Source organism: Scyliorhinus torazame, chromosome 22, assembly GCF_047496885.1.
Source record: "Scyliorhinus torazame isolate Kashiwa2021f chromosome 22, sScyTor2.1, whole genome shotgun sequence".
Lineage (NCBI taxonomy): Eukaryota > Metazoa > Chordata > Chondrichthyes > Carcharhiniformes > Scyliorhinidae > Scyliorhinus > Scyliorhinus torazame.
This window is the reverse complement of record NC_092728.1, coordinates 97,421,971-97,441,091: the sequence shown is the minus strand read 5'-3', so window position 1 is coordinate 97,441,091 and position 19,121 is coordinate 97,421,971. Positions and strand designations below refer to the sequence as shown.

The window sequence follows — 19,121 nt, the reverse complement described above, 5'->3', positions numbered from 1 at the left end:
AGCAAGAGGTGCTTTCACCTCTTGAGACCTGGGTTTGAATTGAGCTCCGATTAATGGGATGAATGCTTACTTAGTTTTGCCGTAAAGGACCAATTGAAATACGTTTGATGTCTTAGTCTAACTCTCCATATTCTTGAGATGGTGGCATCGTGGTATTGTCACTGGACTAGTAATTCAGAGACCCAGGATAATGCTCTGGAGACTGGGGCAGCTCGGTGGTGCAGTGGTAGCACTGCAGTCTCACGGCGCTGAGGTCCCAGGTTCGATCCCGGCTCTGGGTCACTGTCCGTGTGGAGTTTGCACATTCTCCCCGTGTTTGCGTGGGTTTCGCCCCCACAACCCAAAGATGTGCAAGGTAGGTGGATTGAACACGCTAAATTTCCCCTTAATTAGAGAAGAAAAAAATGAATTGGGTACTCTAAATTAAAAAGAAAAAAACGCTCTGGAGACTGAGGTTTGAATCCCACCACCGCAGATGGTGAAATTTGAATCAAAAGGAGCATGAAACCATTGCCGATTGTCGTAAAAACCCATCTGGGTTTTCTTTAGGGAAGGACATCCTCACCTGGTATGGCCTACATGTGACGCCATATCCGCAGCAATGCCCTCTGAAATGGCCTGGCAAATCACTCCGTTAAAAGGGCAATTAGGGATGGGCAATAAATATTGACCCAGCTAGTGACGCCCACGTCCCATGAGTGAATTTTTAAAATTACAAAACACCGCAAAATTTGGCATTAAATGAACTTGTTCTGAGCACCGTATAGATGGTGTGGGAAGTGCATGCCACGCAATACGATAAAGTCGGCTTTATTCTACATCTAACCGTTGAATCTGACCTGGAAATGAGTATCGTTGACACTGGGTGTCCAACATGGGAACCTATTCTTTTTAAACTTGTGCCCCTTACCTTGGTTAGCATAAAATGTATCAAAGAAGGCGAGACAAATATGTTGGGAACTGAAATCATCCTCCGACCAGCACCTGGAACTTTGGGATTCTAGGAAAAAGGTAGTGAAATATAGAACTGGACAAATTTATCAGTCATGTGTTATCAATCATAACCAATGGAAACTGCATATCAAACCAATATTTTAAATCAAATTTAAATTGATCTTTACAACAACTTAAATTGTGCTTATGGTCACTGTTCATAAAGTGACCACATTTCGGGTTAAAGGCTAGCCAATAACATGTGATTTGGGAAGACTGGTTTTCTGAGCCCCCTGGCTACTTAATTGCTCCTGTCCAAAATTATTAAGGTTTAGGATGTCTCAAAAGGGGAAGGGGTATATGAGTTGGCAAGATATTAGTAATAAAGATCGGCTTACGTTAACACCGCAATGAAGTTACTGTGAAAATCCCCCAGTCGCCACACTCCGGCGTCTTCGGGTACACTGAGGGAGAATTTAGAATGTCCAATTCACCTAACAGCACATCTATCGGGATTGTGGGAGGAAACCGGAGCACCCAGAGGAAACCCACGCAGACACTGAGAATGTGCAGACTCCGTCCGCACAGACAGTGACCCAAGCCAGAAATCGAACCTGGGTCCCTGGCGCTGTGAGGCAACAGTGCTAACTACTGTGCTACCGTGCCGCTCTCAAATGGGACTGAGTACAAGATACTGCAACCTCCAACTCATTTTATTCCATAAAAGTTTATTATTTATCCCCCAAAGAAATTTGTGTTATTTTTCATCAGATGGGCAAAACTCTTTGAGCACAATGCTCTGCTGCTGACAGTTCAGATTTTCAATCTGTAATTAATACAGGTCAGTAAGTGACCGTAACAGTTTCTATGGCAGCATTGTTCGTGTCCCATGACCTGAGACTTTTTTGATGGATATTTGCAGCCATCCATTAACCTGAAGTGCAGAAATCAAGTGTTTGATAGCCCGATGGGGCAAAAGTCCACACCACAAAGCTTCTCAGTGCTCCGAATTGTGTATCTCATGGACCCCTTGAGTAAGGTTATAAAAGTAAGACTATTGTGGGACATGGAAAGGTTGCGATGATGCTGTTTTGAGGTTGGGGGTGAAACCTGTTCATGGGGCACGTTTTTACACTGTCTGATTTAACCTGGAACAATTTTGACGCCTAAGGTGGAAAATAGAGCAACCCTCCATTCCCCAACACTGGAAATCTTTAAATTTGAAGAGAGCAAAAGATCTCTGCCTTCTAGTCTGTATCTTCAATGCATATACAAGCCATTTAAAAGCTCTTTCTCATTTCTGTATGTACCTTTCTTTGATTATTTTCCCCCAGGTCTTACAACATGTTCGATTGCCATTGTTGAGCCCCAAATTCCTGGTTGGCACAGTTGGAACTGATTCTTTGATCAAGGGTGATGAAATGTGCAGGTAGCGTGCTTATGTATGTATATGTCCATCGTGTAGGCAGTGCTGTATGCAAGAGGATCTCAAAACGCTATTTTGTTTTGCAGTCCTTCTCTGCAATGTTCTCCAATCCCTTCCTTTCTCTGCTGAAGAGTTGGGCATTTGTTTTGAGGTAGAGTCCTAAGGAATCTTCAGAAGTGAATGCCAGCAGCCTCTTCGACCATAGGCAGCGGAGCCTGACCTTGTCATTTGCAGCAGAAGCAATTACTGAGCATCAGCATAGATGTCCCCAGCCGATTATTCTCTTTATTCTTTCACATACCCTGAAAGTAAAGCCACCCCTTCAATCAGTCCACTTGAGAATTGCTGATAATGCAAAGATCAGGGATCAAGCATAATTGTATAAGGGCTGATCTTAATATTGGTCTGGCTTTGAATTTGATTATTTGCGTATTATGCACCCTGATTTAATGTTTAAAATTACATTTTTAAATAATAGACTTTTGTTTCAATTCCTACCTCGTTTTTTTGAGGGAAGGACAAGTGGTTGACACAGGAATTCTCTATCTCCCTGGTTCGAATTTGCCATTTATGCTGCACCTGGTAGGTACTATGGATTGAACCACAGCTGAAGTCTGTTCTTAACCTAAATATTCATAGTGGTGATAACCATTTAGTCCTCGCTCTGCTGATTCAATAGGGCCCAGTGCCAAGATTATTGCCTTGACCTTTTTCACCAGCAAGCAGAAGTTTCTATTTGGAATTTAAAACCGCTCAAACTGGTAGTTGGCCATATTTTTGTTCCGATTCTTTTTATAAAAATTGTGCTGGTATTCTGTGAATGAAGACATGATAGATATTCTGTGAATGAAACTTAGCAATGATTTGGGAGTTGCGCGGGGGGCGGGGGAAGAGAGGCAGCTGGAAAACCGTTGCTAACTTCATACAGATGGAATTTTATAATGATGAGAAGGCCTGTATTATCAGAGATTTGTTATAAGAATTTATAATACTTGTATGTTGAGTTTATTTTAACCTTATTTAGTTGTGCCATTGTTCTTTCAGCAATAGAAAAGAAGATTGATAATAAATTTGAAGTGTTTTTCACGTGCCGATTTTGGGCATCGTCTATCTGTCATGCATCTAATGGTGTTTCAGTAAAATCTGCCTATTTTACGCTGCCTGTCCCTGCATTTTCCTGCCACTAGATGGAGATTCATAAGCTCCTGAAATTCCCAGGGCCCCATAAAACCTGGCTCAAATACAGATGTGCCAGTTGATTGTGTTTTGAATAGCTGTTTGGCCACATGGAGCATCGCAGTGAAGCTGCCTCTTTATTTAACCCCAGGGAACATAAGCTAACTCATACAGCGCTATGATTTTTAAAAAAAAGTAATTAAATTTCGAGTTCCCAATAATTTTTTCCAATTAAGGGGCAATTTAGCATGGCCAATTCACCTACCCTGCACATCTTTGAGTTGTGGGGGTGAAACCTATGCAGACACGGGGAGAACGTGGAAACTCCACACGGACAGTGACCCAGGGCCGGGATTCGAACCCGGGTCATCAGCGCCGTAGGCAGCAATGCTAATCACTGTGCCACCGTGCTCATACACCGCTATCATAAACAATATGAAGTCTTACAACACCAGGTTAAAGTCCAACAAGTTTGCTTCAAATCACTAGCTTTCGGAGTGCAGCTTCTTCAGCAGCTCCTCCATTCACCTGATGAAGGTGCTGTGCTCCGTAAGCTAGTGATTCGAAACAAACATGTTGGACTTTAACCTGTGCCCACCCCAGTCCAACGCTGGCATCTCCACATCATAAACATTATGGATAGCTGATTCTAAATATACTGAGGATGACACATGGAATCCATAGGATCCCTCCAGTGCAGAAGGAGGCCACCCTTGGTCACCTTGATCTATATGGCTCAGCTACGCTGTCGGGGCCTTAACTTTAAACATGATCTTTCAGTGAAATATATGCTTTATTAAACATAATTTTGAAGATGTGATTCTTCCATTCTGTTATACTGCATATTTACGTACATAAGCAGAGTCTTGGCCTCTAATATTATTTCTTGGAGTAACCAGAACTTCCAATTTTGTCAACCGATCAGTGAATTGTCTTGGCGTTCCAAAAGGCTGTGCAGCTTTACAGAATAGTGGGCCATGATCTATATCCGTAGTTGCCTCCGCATGGCAGCAAGTTCCTCATTTCTGTTGTGTCGACCCTTGTGTCACTGGCTTAGCTTTCCCCCCAATCCTCCCTTTCCACAATCATGGTAAATCCTAACAGATTTTAGCAGCTCTCCATGAATTGCCGAGGTCCCTAAAGCATGTCACCTTATTGTTCGTCAAAGATGCATGGCATGAAGAGTTTGCAGTGGTCACACCAACTTTACAAAGTACCTCTGCAGATGTTGCACACTAATAAAGATGTGTCAAATTTGAAAGTTGTAAACCATGGCATACAAATTGTTAGCCTTTTGGTTGCTGAGGAAACATGCACTATGTTGTTCAGTGCTTCTTGAAGTAAGCCACAGCTGAATTGCAAATAGTGTGACAGTTCTCCACCAAACACGTGTCCCTCCAGTACACGAGCCAGTAAATCTGCTATTGTTTTTCCTGAAAACACAATACATTGACATTTTTAGTGTGAAAATAAGGTACGCTGTCTATAAAACAGCAATGCAGTTGTTGTCAGGATAGTGGGATTTCTTTGCCCATTATTATGTTGGTGTACTGTGGAATAATTTCCAGAACTTTAGGGGTTAATCTACATGGCATTTGCTGCATAATGTGGCTGATCACATGAGTAAGGATATGATCAGGCATGGACATGATCGTAGTTTTTATGCCAAGCTCTTCTTAACTCATGTTAGCACCAACATCACCTTACAGTCTTAACAACGTATTCTTGAACTCTTATGCGATAAGCGGCTTGCCATATTTGTGTCAATTAGATGATCTTTCAGCACTTATTTTTGTTTCCGTCTCCATAGGGTGCCTTGGCTTGGCAAATAAGACATTGTTCTGCAGCTTTCTGGTAGCTTTAGTCATGGTGTTACTGCGGGGGGAATGGCTTTCCTCCGGAGGCAGAGCTGGGGGAGTTTAATATTTGAATGAAGAGATCCTAAAGGGAAAGAAAATATATGGAGTAACAATCTGTTTCCAAAGCTGATGACATTACAACTACACAGCAAGCAATTCACAAATGATATGCTATCAAAACTTTTTAATCTTCCGCTCATAAGGACAGATTCCCAAGAATATCAAATCTCAAAGGGAACAACAATTTACACTGCAAGAGAAGTGGGTGCTGATTGGTTGCCAAGTGTATTCTGATTGGTTGAGGTGTTGTCAAGGAGAATGCACCAGGGAACAACACATTTTTGTTTCGACTCAAATCAGACCACTTTAGTCTGGTCAAGGCATTACCATGAGGAATGACTAGGGAATGTCCCTCGAGCTTTATCAGTTGAAAAAGGTGCAATGCATTTACGTTGTAAGGGCCCTTGCTGTTGATTCCTTTATTTTCCCATTTCTTTATTTTTGCTGTTACCATTTTGATCCACGGATGTTTAATGGACATATATCTTTAAGTGGAGCAGGGGAAATGTTACAATATAGAACACTCAGACATTTTGGCACCCGAGAGATAGGTGGGGCTCGGTTCAATTGGCTGGTTGCCGATAAATTGGCCAAAAGGCTATTTTCTGCACTGAAAGAGCACTGTACTTAAGCCACGCCTCTACCTTATCCCCGTAATCCAGTAACCCCACCTAACCTTTTGGACATGAAGGGGCAATTTATCATGGGCAATCCACCAAACCTGCACAGCTTTGGTTTATGGGAGGAAACCGGAGCACCCGGAGGCAACCAACACAGACACTGGGAGAAACTGCAAACTCCACACAGACAGTCACTCAAGGCTGGAATTGAACCCGGGTCCCTGTGAGGCAGCAGTGGTAACCACTGTGCTACCGTGCCGCCCAGATTACTATAGCAGTTCAAGGTAAAAATTGTACACATCCCTGGAAAGGTTAATGTGATAGTGATGCTTTGTCACTGGTTTAAGAGCTGACTAGTTACCAATGTAGAGACTGGGGAAGGAGATGGATGACCCCCTATGGGGCTGGAGGGGATGAGGCACTTCTTGGGGCCGCTGAATTTCCCAAAGGTGGATGGGGAGCTGGTAGAAGGGCTGGGGGCCCCGATCGGGTTGGAAGAGATAGTGGAGGGTCTGAAGGCCATGCAGGGGGGTAAAGCCCCAGAGCCGGACGGGTACCCAGTGGAGTTTCATAAAAGGTTCTCTAGGATATTGGGGCCGGTGTTGATGAGGATGTTCAATGAGGCAAGGGAAAGAGGGGTGCTGCCCCTGACGATGTCACAGGCCATGACTTTGCTGATTCTGAAGCTGGACAAGAACCCTGAGCTGTGTGGGTCCTACAGGCTGATATTTCTGTTGAATGTGGACGCCAAACTTTTGTCCTCCAGGATTGAGGATTGTGTTCCAGACATTATTGGGGAGGACCAGACGGGGTTTGTTCAGGGTAGGCAATTGGTGGCCAATGTAATAAGGTTGTTAAATGTGATCATGATGCCCCCAGAAGGTAGGGAGGTGGAGGTAGTGACCGCAATGGATGCAGAAAAGTCTTTTGATCGGGTAGAATGGGATTATCTGTGGGAGGTACTGGGATGGTTCAGATTTGGGCGGGGCTTTATTGACTGGGTCAGGTTGCTGTATCAGGCTCCTGTGGCAAGCGTACGGACGAATAGGACAACATCGGACTATTTTAGACTGCACCGGGGGACGAGACAGGGATGCCCCCTCTCCCCACTGTTGTTCGCGCTAGCGATAGAGCCGTTGGCAATTGCTCCGAGAGCCTCAAGGGGCTGGTCCAGGGGGGGGGGGGGCGGTGGGGCACAGAGTGTCGCTCTGTGCAGACAACCTGCTTCTGTATGTATCAGACGCATTACAGGGAATGGAAGAAATCATGAAGATTCTAGGGGAATTTGGCCGATTTTCGGGGTATAAGCTAAAGATGGAGAAAAGTGAGATGTTTGCAGTCCAGGCGAGTGGACAGGAGAGGCGATTGGGGGAGCTGCCGTTTAGATTAGTAGGGGGAAGCTTTAGGTACCTAGGCATTCAAGTGGCGCGGGAATGGGACCGGCTGCATAAATTAAATCTGGCCCGGCTAGTAGACCAAATGAAGGACAATTTTCGGAGATGGGACGTGCTCCCATTGTCATTAGCTAGGAGGGTGCAGACGGTGAAGATGACGGTCCTCCCGAGATCCCTGTTCGTGTTTCAATGTCTCCCCATCTTTATTCCGCGGTCCATTTTTAAACGGGTCAACAAAGTGACCTCTGGCTTCGTTTGGGCGGGCAAGACCCCGCGGGTAAGGAAGGTAATGCTTGAGCGGAGTCGGGGAGAGGGCGGGCTGGCGCTGCCAAGTTTTAGTACTATTACTAGGCGGCAAATATAGCCATGATCAGGAAGTGGGTGGTGAGGGAGGGGTCGGCATGGGAGCGTATGGAGGCGGCTTCATGCAAGGGCACCAGTTTGGGGGCGTTGGTAACTGCGCATCTGCCGTTCCCGCCGGCACGGTACTCCACCAGCCCCGTGGTGATGGCGGTCCTGAGAGTCTGGGATCAATGTGGGAGCACAGGGAGCATCGGTCTGGTCCCCAATCTGTAATAATCACCGGTTTGCCCCGGGAAGTATGGATGGGGGGTTCCGGATATGGTGGGGAGCAGGGATTGAGAGGATGGGGGATATGTTTGTAGAGGGGAGCTTTCCGAGTATGAGGGCGCTGGAGGAGAAGTTTAGATTGGCGAGGGGAAACAAATTCAGGTATCTGCAGGTGCAGGACTACCTACGTAAACCTTCCCGCTCCTACCGCTAAGGGGGATTCAGGACAGGGTAGTTTCCAGAGGGTGGGTAGGAGAAGGGAGCGTTTCGGACATTTACAAGGAACTTATGGGGTCAGAGGAGATGCAGACCGAGGAGCTAAAGCGCAAGTGGGAGGAGGAGCTGGGAGGAGAGATAGAGGATGGTCTATGGGCAGACGCGTTGAGTAGAGTCAACGCGTCCGCAACATGTGCCAGGCTCAGCCTGATGCAATTTAAGGTCGTTCACTGGGCTCACATGACAGTGGCTCGGATGAGCAGATTCTTTGGGGTGGAAGACAGGTGTGCAAAATGTGCGGGAGGACCAGTGGGCCATGTCCACATATTCTGGGCATGTCTGAAGCTTAGGGAATTTTGGCAGGGGTTTGCAGATGTCATGTCCATGGTGTTAAAAACAAGGGTGACGCTGAATCCAGAGGTGGCGATTTTCAGGGTGTCGGAAGACCCGGGAATTCAGGAGGAGAAAGGAGACGTTCTGGCCTTTGCTTCCCTGGTAGCCCGGAGACGGATACTATTAGCTTGGAGGGACTCCCCTGAAGTCGGAGACCTGGCTATCGGACATGGCTAGCTTTCTCTGTTTAGAGAAAATCAAGTTCGCCTTGAGAGGGTCACTGTTAGGGTTCGCCCGGAGGTGGCAACCGTTCATCGACTTCTGTGCGGAAAATTAATCGTCAGCAGAAGGGCGGGGTTTAGCTTCGAGTTGGGGGTTAATAAAGGTGGGACCTGTAAGGGAGGGAGACGGCTTTTGCACTATGTTTATAGTTTCATGTACATTATTTATTGTGTTGTTGTTACAATACCAAAAAATACCTCAATAAAATGTTTATTAAAAAAAAAAATAATGGTAATGGATGAATGGATATGCATTTGTGATTTATGTCTTGTATACCTCATAATGTAACATCCATGCTCTGACGTTTCATTCCTTTTAGAGAGGAAGGTCTGTAAGGGCCCTTGTTGTTGATTCCCTTATTTTCCCCTTTTTTATTTTTACTTTTTGCCAAATGGACGTATACCTTTAAGTCGAGCAGGAGAAATGAGAAACTTGAAAGTTACAACATAGTACACTGTGCTAGCTTTGGACAGCAAAACTCAGACCTTTTGGCACCCGAGAGATCGGTGCGACTTGGCTCGATTAGTTGGCTGGTGGCCGATGATTTGTCCAAAAGACCGTATTCTGCCCGGATCTGCACCGACCCTCTGAAAGAATACTCTACCTAGGTCCACTCTCCACCCTATACCTGTAACCCCAGCTAACCACATCTTTAGACTATTGCTCAAACCTTTGAGCTGCCTTGCCCTTCCAGGTTAATCTGAGATAGAGTTGCCATTTTTCAGGACCGAAGAGTTCATGAGTCCGTGATGTACAGCAAGCAATGATCTGATCAGGGTGGGCGTTATCCCGCAAGATAGCTTTAACACGCCTTTTCTTTGGCATCAAACTGTATGGTGAGCAAATGGCTCGGGGGCTCTATTTTGAAGGTTGTTAATAAGGCCGATCTTCTATTGCGTGGAACTGTAGGAATCAAAATGCGTATATTAACCAGTGAAGGTAGGTTTGCAGTAGACGGTAGTAGAAACCCATTGGCAAATTTCTCAAACTAGCGTATCGAGGAACGGGAGCACATTTGACTGCTCCATTTCATTACCTAATGACTAATTCACAAATTATCAGCAGACAAATTCTTGCCCTCCAGTCAGTTATAAGAAAATAAAATTATAGCCTGTCACTGTGATTTGATGAGTTGCTGAAATGTGACGACTGCTCGAGAGCAGGATCAATCTCTTTTGGCTTCTCGCAACATGAATTGCAGCAGAAACTGACAAAGTTGTGAAAATCCCAGTCACAGGAATTGATAGTCTTGTAATTCCAGATGAATTAATCAGTGACCTCTAACAACCTATAATTGTTACCTATGTCTAGGTAACAATTTAAAGATTTGCCATTACTCTATTTTTGACTGTCCATAATTGTGTTTACTTGGGCATTACTTAATATGCACAATTAAATCAGCTTAGCCGGTAACTTTTCTTTTATAAAAAAAAAAAATAAATAAAAAATTCCCCCCCCCCCCCTCCCCCCCCCGGTTGCTGCTGCTGACCGACCTACATCTAACGCTCCGCGAGATAGTCTAGGAACGGTTGCCACCGCCTGTAGAACCCCTGCGCAGACCCTCTCAAGGCAAACTTTATCCTCTCCAACTTGATAAACCCTGCCATATCATTTATCCAGGCCTCCACGCTGGGGGGCTACGCCTCCTTCCACATCAGCAAGATCCTTCGCTGGGCTACTAGGGACGCGAAGGCCAGAATGCTGGCCTCTTTCGCCTCCTGCACTCCCGGCTCGTCCACTACTCCAAATAATGCTAACCCCCAGCTTGGCTTGACCCGGACTTTCACCACCTTAGATACTGTTCCCGCAACTCCCCTCCAGTGCCGGGCATGACCAAAACATATGGACATGGTTCGCCGGACTTCCTGAGCACCTCCCACATCTGTCCTCCACCCCAAAGAACCTACTCAGCCTCGCCCCCGTCATATGCGCTCTGTGCACTACCTTAAACTGTATCAGGCTAAGCCTGGCACACGAGGAAGAGGAATTAGCCCTACTTAGGGCATCAGCCCACAGCCCCGCCTCAATCTCCTCCCCCAGCTCCTCTTCCCATTTACCTTTCAGCTTCTCTACCAAAGCCTCCCCCTCTTCTTTCATCTCCTGGTATATCGCCGACACCTTGCCCTCCCCGACCCATACACCGGAGATCACCCTGTCTTGAATCTCCTGTGCCGGGAGCAACGGGAATTCCCTCACCTGACGCCTCACAAACTCCCTCACCTGCATGTATCTGAAGGCATTTCCCGGGGGTAGCCCAAACTTCTCCTCCAGTGCCCCTAGGCTCGCAAACGTCCCATCAATGAACAGGTCCCCCATTCTTCTAATCCCTGCTCGATGCCAGCTCTGAAACCCCCCGTCCATCCTCCCTGGGACAAACCGATGGTTACCCCTGATCGGGGACCACACCGAGGCTCCCATTGCACCCCTGTGCGTCTCCACTGGCCCCAGATTTTTAGCGTTGCCGCCACCACCGGACTCGTGGTATACCTTGTCGGCGAGAGCGGCAGCGGTGCCGTCACTAGCGTCCCCAGGCTCATTTCTTTGCAGGACGCCATCTCCAACCACTTCCATGCCGCCCCTTCTCCCTCCATCACCCACTTACGGATCATCGCCACATTGGCTGCCCAGTAGTAGCCTCCCAGATTCGGCAACGCCAACCCTCCTCTGTCCCTGCTGCGCTCCAGAAACCCCCTCCTTACCCTCGGGGTCTTATTCGCCCACACAAAACCCATAATACTCCTGCCTACCCTTGGTGATTACAATTGGAAGGCACTGGAACACAAAAAGAAACCTCGGGAGGACCACCATTTTGACCGACTGCACTCTACCCGCTAGCGAGAGCGGCAACATGTCCCACGTTTGAAGTCCTCCTCCATCTGCTCCACCAGCCTCGTCCGATTAAGTTTATGTAGGGCCCCCCAACTCCTAGCTATTTGGATCCCCAAGTACCGAAAGCTCCTTTCCGCCCTCCTCAACGGTAGATCGTCTATCCCCCTTTCCTGGTCCCCTGGCTGTACTACAAAAAGCTCACTCTTCCCTACATTAAGCTTATAGCCCGAAAAATCCCCAAACTCCCTTAGAGTTTGCATGACCTCCACCATCCCCTCCACTGGATCCTCCACATACAGCAACAGGTCGTCTGCGTAAAGCGATGCTCCTCTCCCCCTCGGACCACCCCCCTCCATTTCCTAGACTCCCTTAATGACATGGCCAAGGGTTCAATTGCTAATACAAACAACAGGGGGGACAGGGGGCACCCCTGCCTCGTCCCACGATACAGCCGAAAATACTCCGACCTCCGCCGATTCGTAACCACACTCGCCACCGGGGCTCTGTATAGGAGCTTAACCCAACTAATAAACCCTCCCCCGAACCCAAACCTCCCAGGCACTTAAGACCATAAGACATAGGAGCGGAAGTAAGGCCATTCGGCCCATCGAGTCCACGCCACCATTCAATCACGGCTGATTTCAACTCCATTTACCCGCTCTCTCTCCATAGCCCTTAATTCCTTGAGAAATCAAGAATTTATCAACTTCTGTCTTAAAGACACTCAGCGTCCCGGCCTCCACCGCCCTCTGTGGCAATGAATTCCACAGACCCACCACTCTCTGGCTGAAGAAATTTCTCCTTATCTCTGTTCTAAAGTGACTCCCTTTTATTCTAAGGCTGTGCCCCCGGGTCCTAGTCTCCCCTGCTAATGGAAACCACTTCCCTACGTCCACCCTATCTAAGCCATTCATTATCTTGTAAGTTTCTATTAGATCTCCCCTCAACCTCCTAAACTCCAATGAATATAATCCCAGGACCCTCAGACGTTCATCGTATGTTAGGCCTACCATTCCTGGGATCATCCGTGTGAATCTCCGCTGGACCCGCTCCAGTGCCAGTATGTCCTTCCTGAGGTGTGGGGCCCAATATTGCTCACAGTATTCTAAATGGGGCCTAACTAATGCTTTATAAAGCTTCAGAAGTACATCCCTGCTTTTATATTCCAAGCCTCTTGAGATAAATGACAACATTGCATTTGCTTTCTTAAGTACGGACTCAACCTGCAAGTTTACCTTTAGAGAATCCTGGACTAGGACTCCCAAGTCCCTTTGCACTTCAGCATTATGAATTTTGTCACCGTTTAGAAAATAGTCCATGCCTCTATTCTTTTTTCCAAAGTGCAAGACCTCGCACTTGCCCACGTTGAATTTCATCAGCCATTTCTTGGACCACTCTCCTAAACTGTCTTAAATCTTTCTGCAGCCTCCCCACCTCCTCCATACTACCTGCCCCTCCACCTATCTTTGTATCATCGGCAAACTTAGCCGGAATGCCCCCAGTCCCGTCATCTAGATCGTTAATATATAAAGAGAACAGCTGTGGCCCCAACACTGAACCCTGCGGGACACCACTCGTCACCGGTTGCCATTCCGAAAAAGAACCTTTTATCCCAACTCTCTGCCTTCTGCCTGACAGCCAATCGTCAATCCATGTTAGTACCTTGCCTCGAATACCATGGGCCCTTATTTTACTCAGCAGTCTCCCATGAGGCACCTTATCAAAGGCCTTTTGGAAGTCAAGATAGATAACATCCATTGGCTCTCCTTGGTCTAACCTATTTGTTATCTCTTCAAAGAACTCTAACAGGTTTGTCAGGCACGACCTCCCCCTTACTAAATCCATGCTGACTTGTCCTAATCCCACCCTGCACTTCCAAGAATTTAGAAATCTCATCCTTAACAATGGATTCTTCCCAGAGGTACTCCCACTCTACTCGGTCAAAGGCCTTCTCCGCGTCCATAGCTGCCACTATCTCCGCCTCTCCCTCCACCGATGGCATCATTATCACGTTTAGGAGCCGCCGCACATTGGTGTTTAGCTGCCTGCCCTTTACAAATCCCGTCTGGTCCTCGTGAATCACCCCCGGGACACAGTCCTCGATCCTCGTAGCCAGCACTTTTGCCAGCAACTTAGCATCCACGTTGAGGAGCGAGATCGGCCTCTACGACCCACATTGCAGTGGGTCCTTGTCCCGCTTCAGGATCAAAGAGATCGTCGCCTCAGACATTGTCGGGGGCAGGGTCCCTCCCTCCCTTGCCTCATTAAATGTTCTCACTAGCAACGGGGCTAACAGGTCTACGTACTTCCTATAGAACTCAACCGGGAACCCATCCGGTCCCGGGGCCTTCCCTGCCTGCATACTCCCCAGACCTTTGATCAGCTCCTCTAACCCAATTGGTGCCCCCAACCAGCCACCTCCTGCTCCTCCACCCTCGGGAACCTCAGTTGGTCCAAGAATCGTCGCATCCCCTCTTCCCCTGCTGGGGGCTGGGATCTGTACAGCTGCTCATAGAAGGCCTTGAATGCCTCATTTACTTTCATCGCACTCCGCACCGTAGCTCCCCTTCCATCCTTGACTCCACCTATCTCCCTCGCTGCCATCCTCTTACGGAGCTGGTGTGCCAGCATCCGGCTCGCCTTCTCCCCATACTCGCACGTCGCCCCCTGCGCTTTCCTCCACTGTGCCTCTGCCTTCCCTGTGGTCAACAGGTCGAACTCCGTCTGGAGATTTCGCCTTTCCCTAAGTAGTCCCTCTTCAGGGGCCTCTGCGTATCTCCTGCCACTCTTAAAATCTCCCCCACTAGCCTCTCCCTTTCCCTGCCCTCTATCTTCTCCCTATGAGCCCTGATGGAGATTAGCTCTCCCCTGACCACCGCCTTCAGCGCCTCCCATACCACCCCCACCTGCACCTCCCCGTTGTCGTTGGCCTCCAAGTACCTTTCAATGCACCACCTCACCCTCCCACACACCGCCCCATCTGCCAGCAGTCCCACATCCAACCGCCACAACGGGCGTTGGTCCCTCTCCTCTCCCAACTCCAGTTCCACCCGGTGTGGGGCGTGATCTGAAATGGCTATGGCCGAATACTCCGTTCCCTCCACTTTCGGGATCAGCGCCCTGCCCAAAACAAGAAAATCTATCCGGGAGTAGGCTTTGTGCACGTGGGAGAAAAAAGAAAATTCCCTGGCCTGCGGACTGGCAAACCTCCACGGATCCACTCTCCCCATCTGGTCCATAAACCCCCTGAGCAACTTGGCCGCAGCCGGCCTCTTTCCGGTCCTAGATCTGGAGCGATCTAGTGCTGGGTCCAACACCGTGTTAAAATCCCCACCCATTATCAAGCTTCCTACCTCCAGGTCTGGAATGCGCCCCAACATACGCTTCATGAATCCAGCATCCAGCATCATCCCAGTTCGGGGCGTATACATTTACCAATACCACCCACGTCCCCTGCAACTTACCGCTCACCATCACGTATCGACCTCCATTGGCCACTACAATATTCTTGGCCTCAAACGACACCCGCTTCCCCACCAATATTGCCACCCCTCTGTTCTTCGCATCCAGCCCCGAATGGAATACCTGTCCTACCCATCCCTTTCTTAACCTGACCTGGTCTGCCACCTTCAAATGTGTCTCCTGGAGCATGACCACGTCTGCCTTCAGTCCCTTTAAGTGCGCGAACACTCGGGCCCTCTTTACCGGCCCATTCAGGCCCGACTAGCCATCACCTTTTCTGGGCCAGTCCCGTGCCCGCGCCGCCCTCCCCCTCCAGTCCCCCAGACGGGGGACCCCCGACCACCTCTTCTGTGTCCAATTCCCCCTCAGCCTGTGCAGCAGCAACCCTATCCCCCCCCCCCCCCCCCCCCCGGCTTGACCCATGTCTAGCTCTTTTGCTCCCCCCATAACACTCCCGTAAGTCAGCTGACCCCGGCTTCCCCCGCCGTCCCATTGGCCCCCTCCCCCCGTGTGGGAATATCCCCTCCCCAGCAATCAGTGTGCGCCCCTCCATTCCCCCCCCCCCTCCGTCCTTCCCTAGCGCGGGAAAAAGCCCGCACTTTCCTAAGCCTGCCCTGCCCCCTCTGGCGCAGCTCCTGTCGTGGCCTTATCTCATTTCCCCCGAGCCTCCCCTCCCTCCAGCACCGGTGCCCACCGTCTCGCACAGTCTTCTCACCCGGTCCCTTTCCCCAACCCCATCCATCGTCCAACCCGTGGAACATTTCCTGCGCGTGATTAACACCCTGTGTGCAACAAACACCTCCGTGCTCCAGTCCGGGTAGATTCGGACCTCTGCATTCTCCCAGCTGCTGCTCCGCTCTTTCTTGGCCCATTTCAAGACCCTCTCTCTGTCCGTGAAACGGTGAAACCTCACCACAATCGCCCATGGCGGCTCGTTAGCCTTGGGCCTCCTCGCCAGCACCTGATGTGCCGCATCCAGCTCCAGAGGCCTCGGAGGGGCTTCCGCACCCATCAGCGACATGAGCATCGTGCTCGCATATGCCCCGGCATTGGCCCCCTCCACTCCTTCAGGGAGACCCAGGATCCGAAGATTCTTTCTCCTCGACCTGTTCTCCAGGTCTTTGTATCTTTCCGCCCACTTTTTGTGCAGCGCCTCGTGCGCCTCCAACTTCACCGCCAGGCCCAAGATCTCATCCTCGTTCTCATTAACTTTTTTCTGCACCTCCTGGATCTTTACCTCGTGGGCCTTCTGGGTCATCCCTAATCCTTCAATCGCCGACAGCATAGGCGCCAGCATCTCTTTCCGCAGCTCCTCAAAACAGCGCTTAATAAACTCTTGCAGCTCCGGCCCGCCTTCCACTTTATCTCCGGCTGCCGCCATCTTGTTTTTCTTCCCTCGCTTCTCTCGCTGCTCCAACGCCGCTTTTTTGGCCATTTCACTTCTTGTCCGTTCCATATACAGTGAAGGGGGACCTTGCTCTCACCTTCCCACACGGGACGTCTTCGAAAAATTCCCGTTGGAATCTCCCCTGGAGAGCCCAAAAGTCCGTAATCGCGGGAGCTGCCGAATCGTGCGGCTTAGCTCCGCATTGCCGCAACCGGAAGTCGCCGGTAACTTTTCTTACTACTTCGAAATACAATGTTGCAAAAGAGCCGGTGTTGAGGTTCAACATTTTTAAAAGTTCTACTTTGTACTTAACCCATTGTGATAACTTTTTATTTCAGATAGTTCTGTAGTCGGTATTATATATGGTCTGTTCCTATGTCTAGTCTTTGCAATGATCATTAACCAACTCTAGAGATGTGTAGATTCAGTCAGTGTTCCTGATGTGATTTATTGGGGCCATAAATTCCTGGCTCCTCCGCATTGCATTTAGAGGGTGCCCCAAAGATGCACTTTGGGTATCCCTCTCAAGGATCCCACGCAAGGGTTTACCCGGCAAGGGTTTACCCAAAAGTGCTAACTGCCCCATGGCAGTGGCGTTGAGCTGGGAACCATCTGACCAAAACTATTTTAAATCGCTAACTTTGGATGGTTCTGTGGGTTTTACCCTCCTAGTTACTCTGAAAGCGTTGGAAGGTTAAAAAGCACTTCTAACTTCAGAGTAACTAGTTTAAAGCCAAAAACGTGCCAGCCCCACCTCCACATCCCATGGAAAATAGCAATAGCCAATTGAGGATCTAAAAGGATATTTTTTCTTGCTTTAAATTACTGACTGGCATTCTAAAGGAGGTCAGTGCACCGATGATCCAAAGATTTCCCTTCATGAAACATCAGTTCTCAATAGCAATGCATTTAACAACATTTATCTCTTGCCAAGAAGCACTTTTAAATCCACAACTTAAGCTTGTAAGAGAGAAGTAACTTGCTCAAATTTCTATTCTCCTTCCTCCCCCTTTATCCAGAAACAGTTGTGTACCCTAGCACAATATAAGTCACTAAATATTTATGGTTTATGCAGTGATTTTTGAGTCAAATGTGATGTCTAATTCAGGATCCCCGACAGCACTGCATAACTGATGCATTTCTTTGAAAAGATTACTGCATGATAATGGTTCAGTCTAATTATATACATGTGTGTAAAATCTGTTCACTACTGCAGTTTAAAGATTTTTATGACTGTTTTGACATTGATTGCTATTTGCTTTTATAGACCTGTGCGAGATACTTGATCCATGCAGCCCTCTGCTGATTGGTAGCAGCCTGTGGTCAAAGCTAGAATTTCAATCGTAAATGCCAATGAATAGGCTCACAGCCTGGTGTTCCAAATCTTTCATTTCATATTTATTTTATTCACGTGTTTAGTGCTCTGAGACAGGAACAGGGATGCACAGATTTTCCTGAAACAAAAATTAGGATCAAATAATTTTTTTGATTTTCCTACTGTAACCCCAGGAAGTGTTTTTGGCTTGCACTCCATGCCAAGAATATTTATTGCCATCACCCCTGCTTAATGCACGCAGTCTATACCTGTATTCGCCATTAATAATAAGATCCATCTACTCGTGCAAAAAGTTCACTATTCCAGCCCTTTGGAATTGCACTTGCAGATGCAACTTGTTACCTTTTAAATTATTTTTGTTTTAATTTTGTTCGGATGTAGCTGGAGATTTTTAAAATGGATAGTACCTCTCCAGGTAATTTTTTCATTCGGAGGTAGTGTATTTACTGTGGTGTTTTCCAATGTTAATGATTTTAAAACAATCTATGGATTAAAATCGATGGAACTTGTCACTTCACTTCTGTGTCTCCTTTTTCTATAATCCCTTAACTGAGTTTTTAAAAATAAACCAAATACTTCTAAATCTGGTATTTATTTTTCCCCATGTTCAATGGAACAGAGACTCTAGCAATTTTAGATGTTTCACCTCTGTCTCCTGCTCCTACGTTCCATGTTACTAAGAACATGAGCAATATCGTTAGCTTCCACATTGAATTGCCATACTCCTTGTCATTGGCACTGAGACCTTGCTACTTCAAACAAATTATGCTGTGGGACATCCCGAATAAAAGTTTTGTTTATTTCTGGAGGGCATCGTGCGTTTGTACAATTGTGCATGTAAGTAATCTTTCGAATTGAGATCATGGGCAAAATTTTATATAATTAACGTGGGGTCGGCCAAGCAGTTAGAGACCACTCTTATATTGCTGTGTTTTTAGAAACTTTTATTTGGAAATGTCTTATTCTTGGCTTCAAATATAGTTTCAAAACCATATGGTATTAATTACCTGGAATGTTTTTTTAGGCATGTGACCTTTGGTGCAGTTTTCATGGTCACTCTATCCATGTCGTAATTTTTATAGGCAAGGCATAAATATTCCATTTGATCCGTTCAGTCAACTATATAAGAAGGTTGAGTGGAACACCAGCATTTCATCATCGACAAACTACTAAATTAGAGTAAACGTACAATTCAAGGTTTTTTTAAAAGTACGTAAAATGCGCAATGGTTCTTTTAG

At 47.5% G+C, this 19,121-nt stretch overlaps 1 protein-coding gene across 2 annotated transcripts in view; it reads left to right on the top strand.

Moving 5' to 3' along the window:
- LOC140399251 (kelch-like protein 20) overlaps positions 1-19,121 on the top strand; it is a 55,344-nt gene that overhangs the window by 10,148 nt on the left and 26,075 nt on the right. For both annotated transcript variants that reach the window (XM_072488685.1, XM_072488684.1), the window contains exon 4: positions 2,268-2,362. In XM_072488685.1, the coding sequence (XP_072344786.1) occupies positions 2,268-2,362 (95 nt within the window). The remainder of the gene's footprint in view (positions 1-2,267; positions 2,363-19,121) is intronic.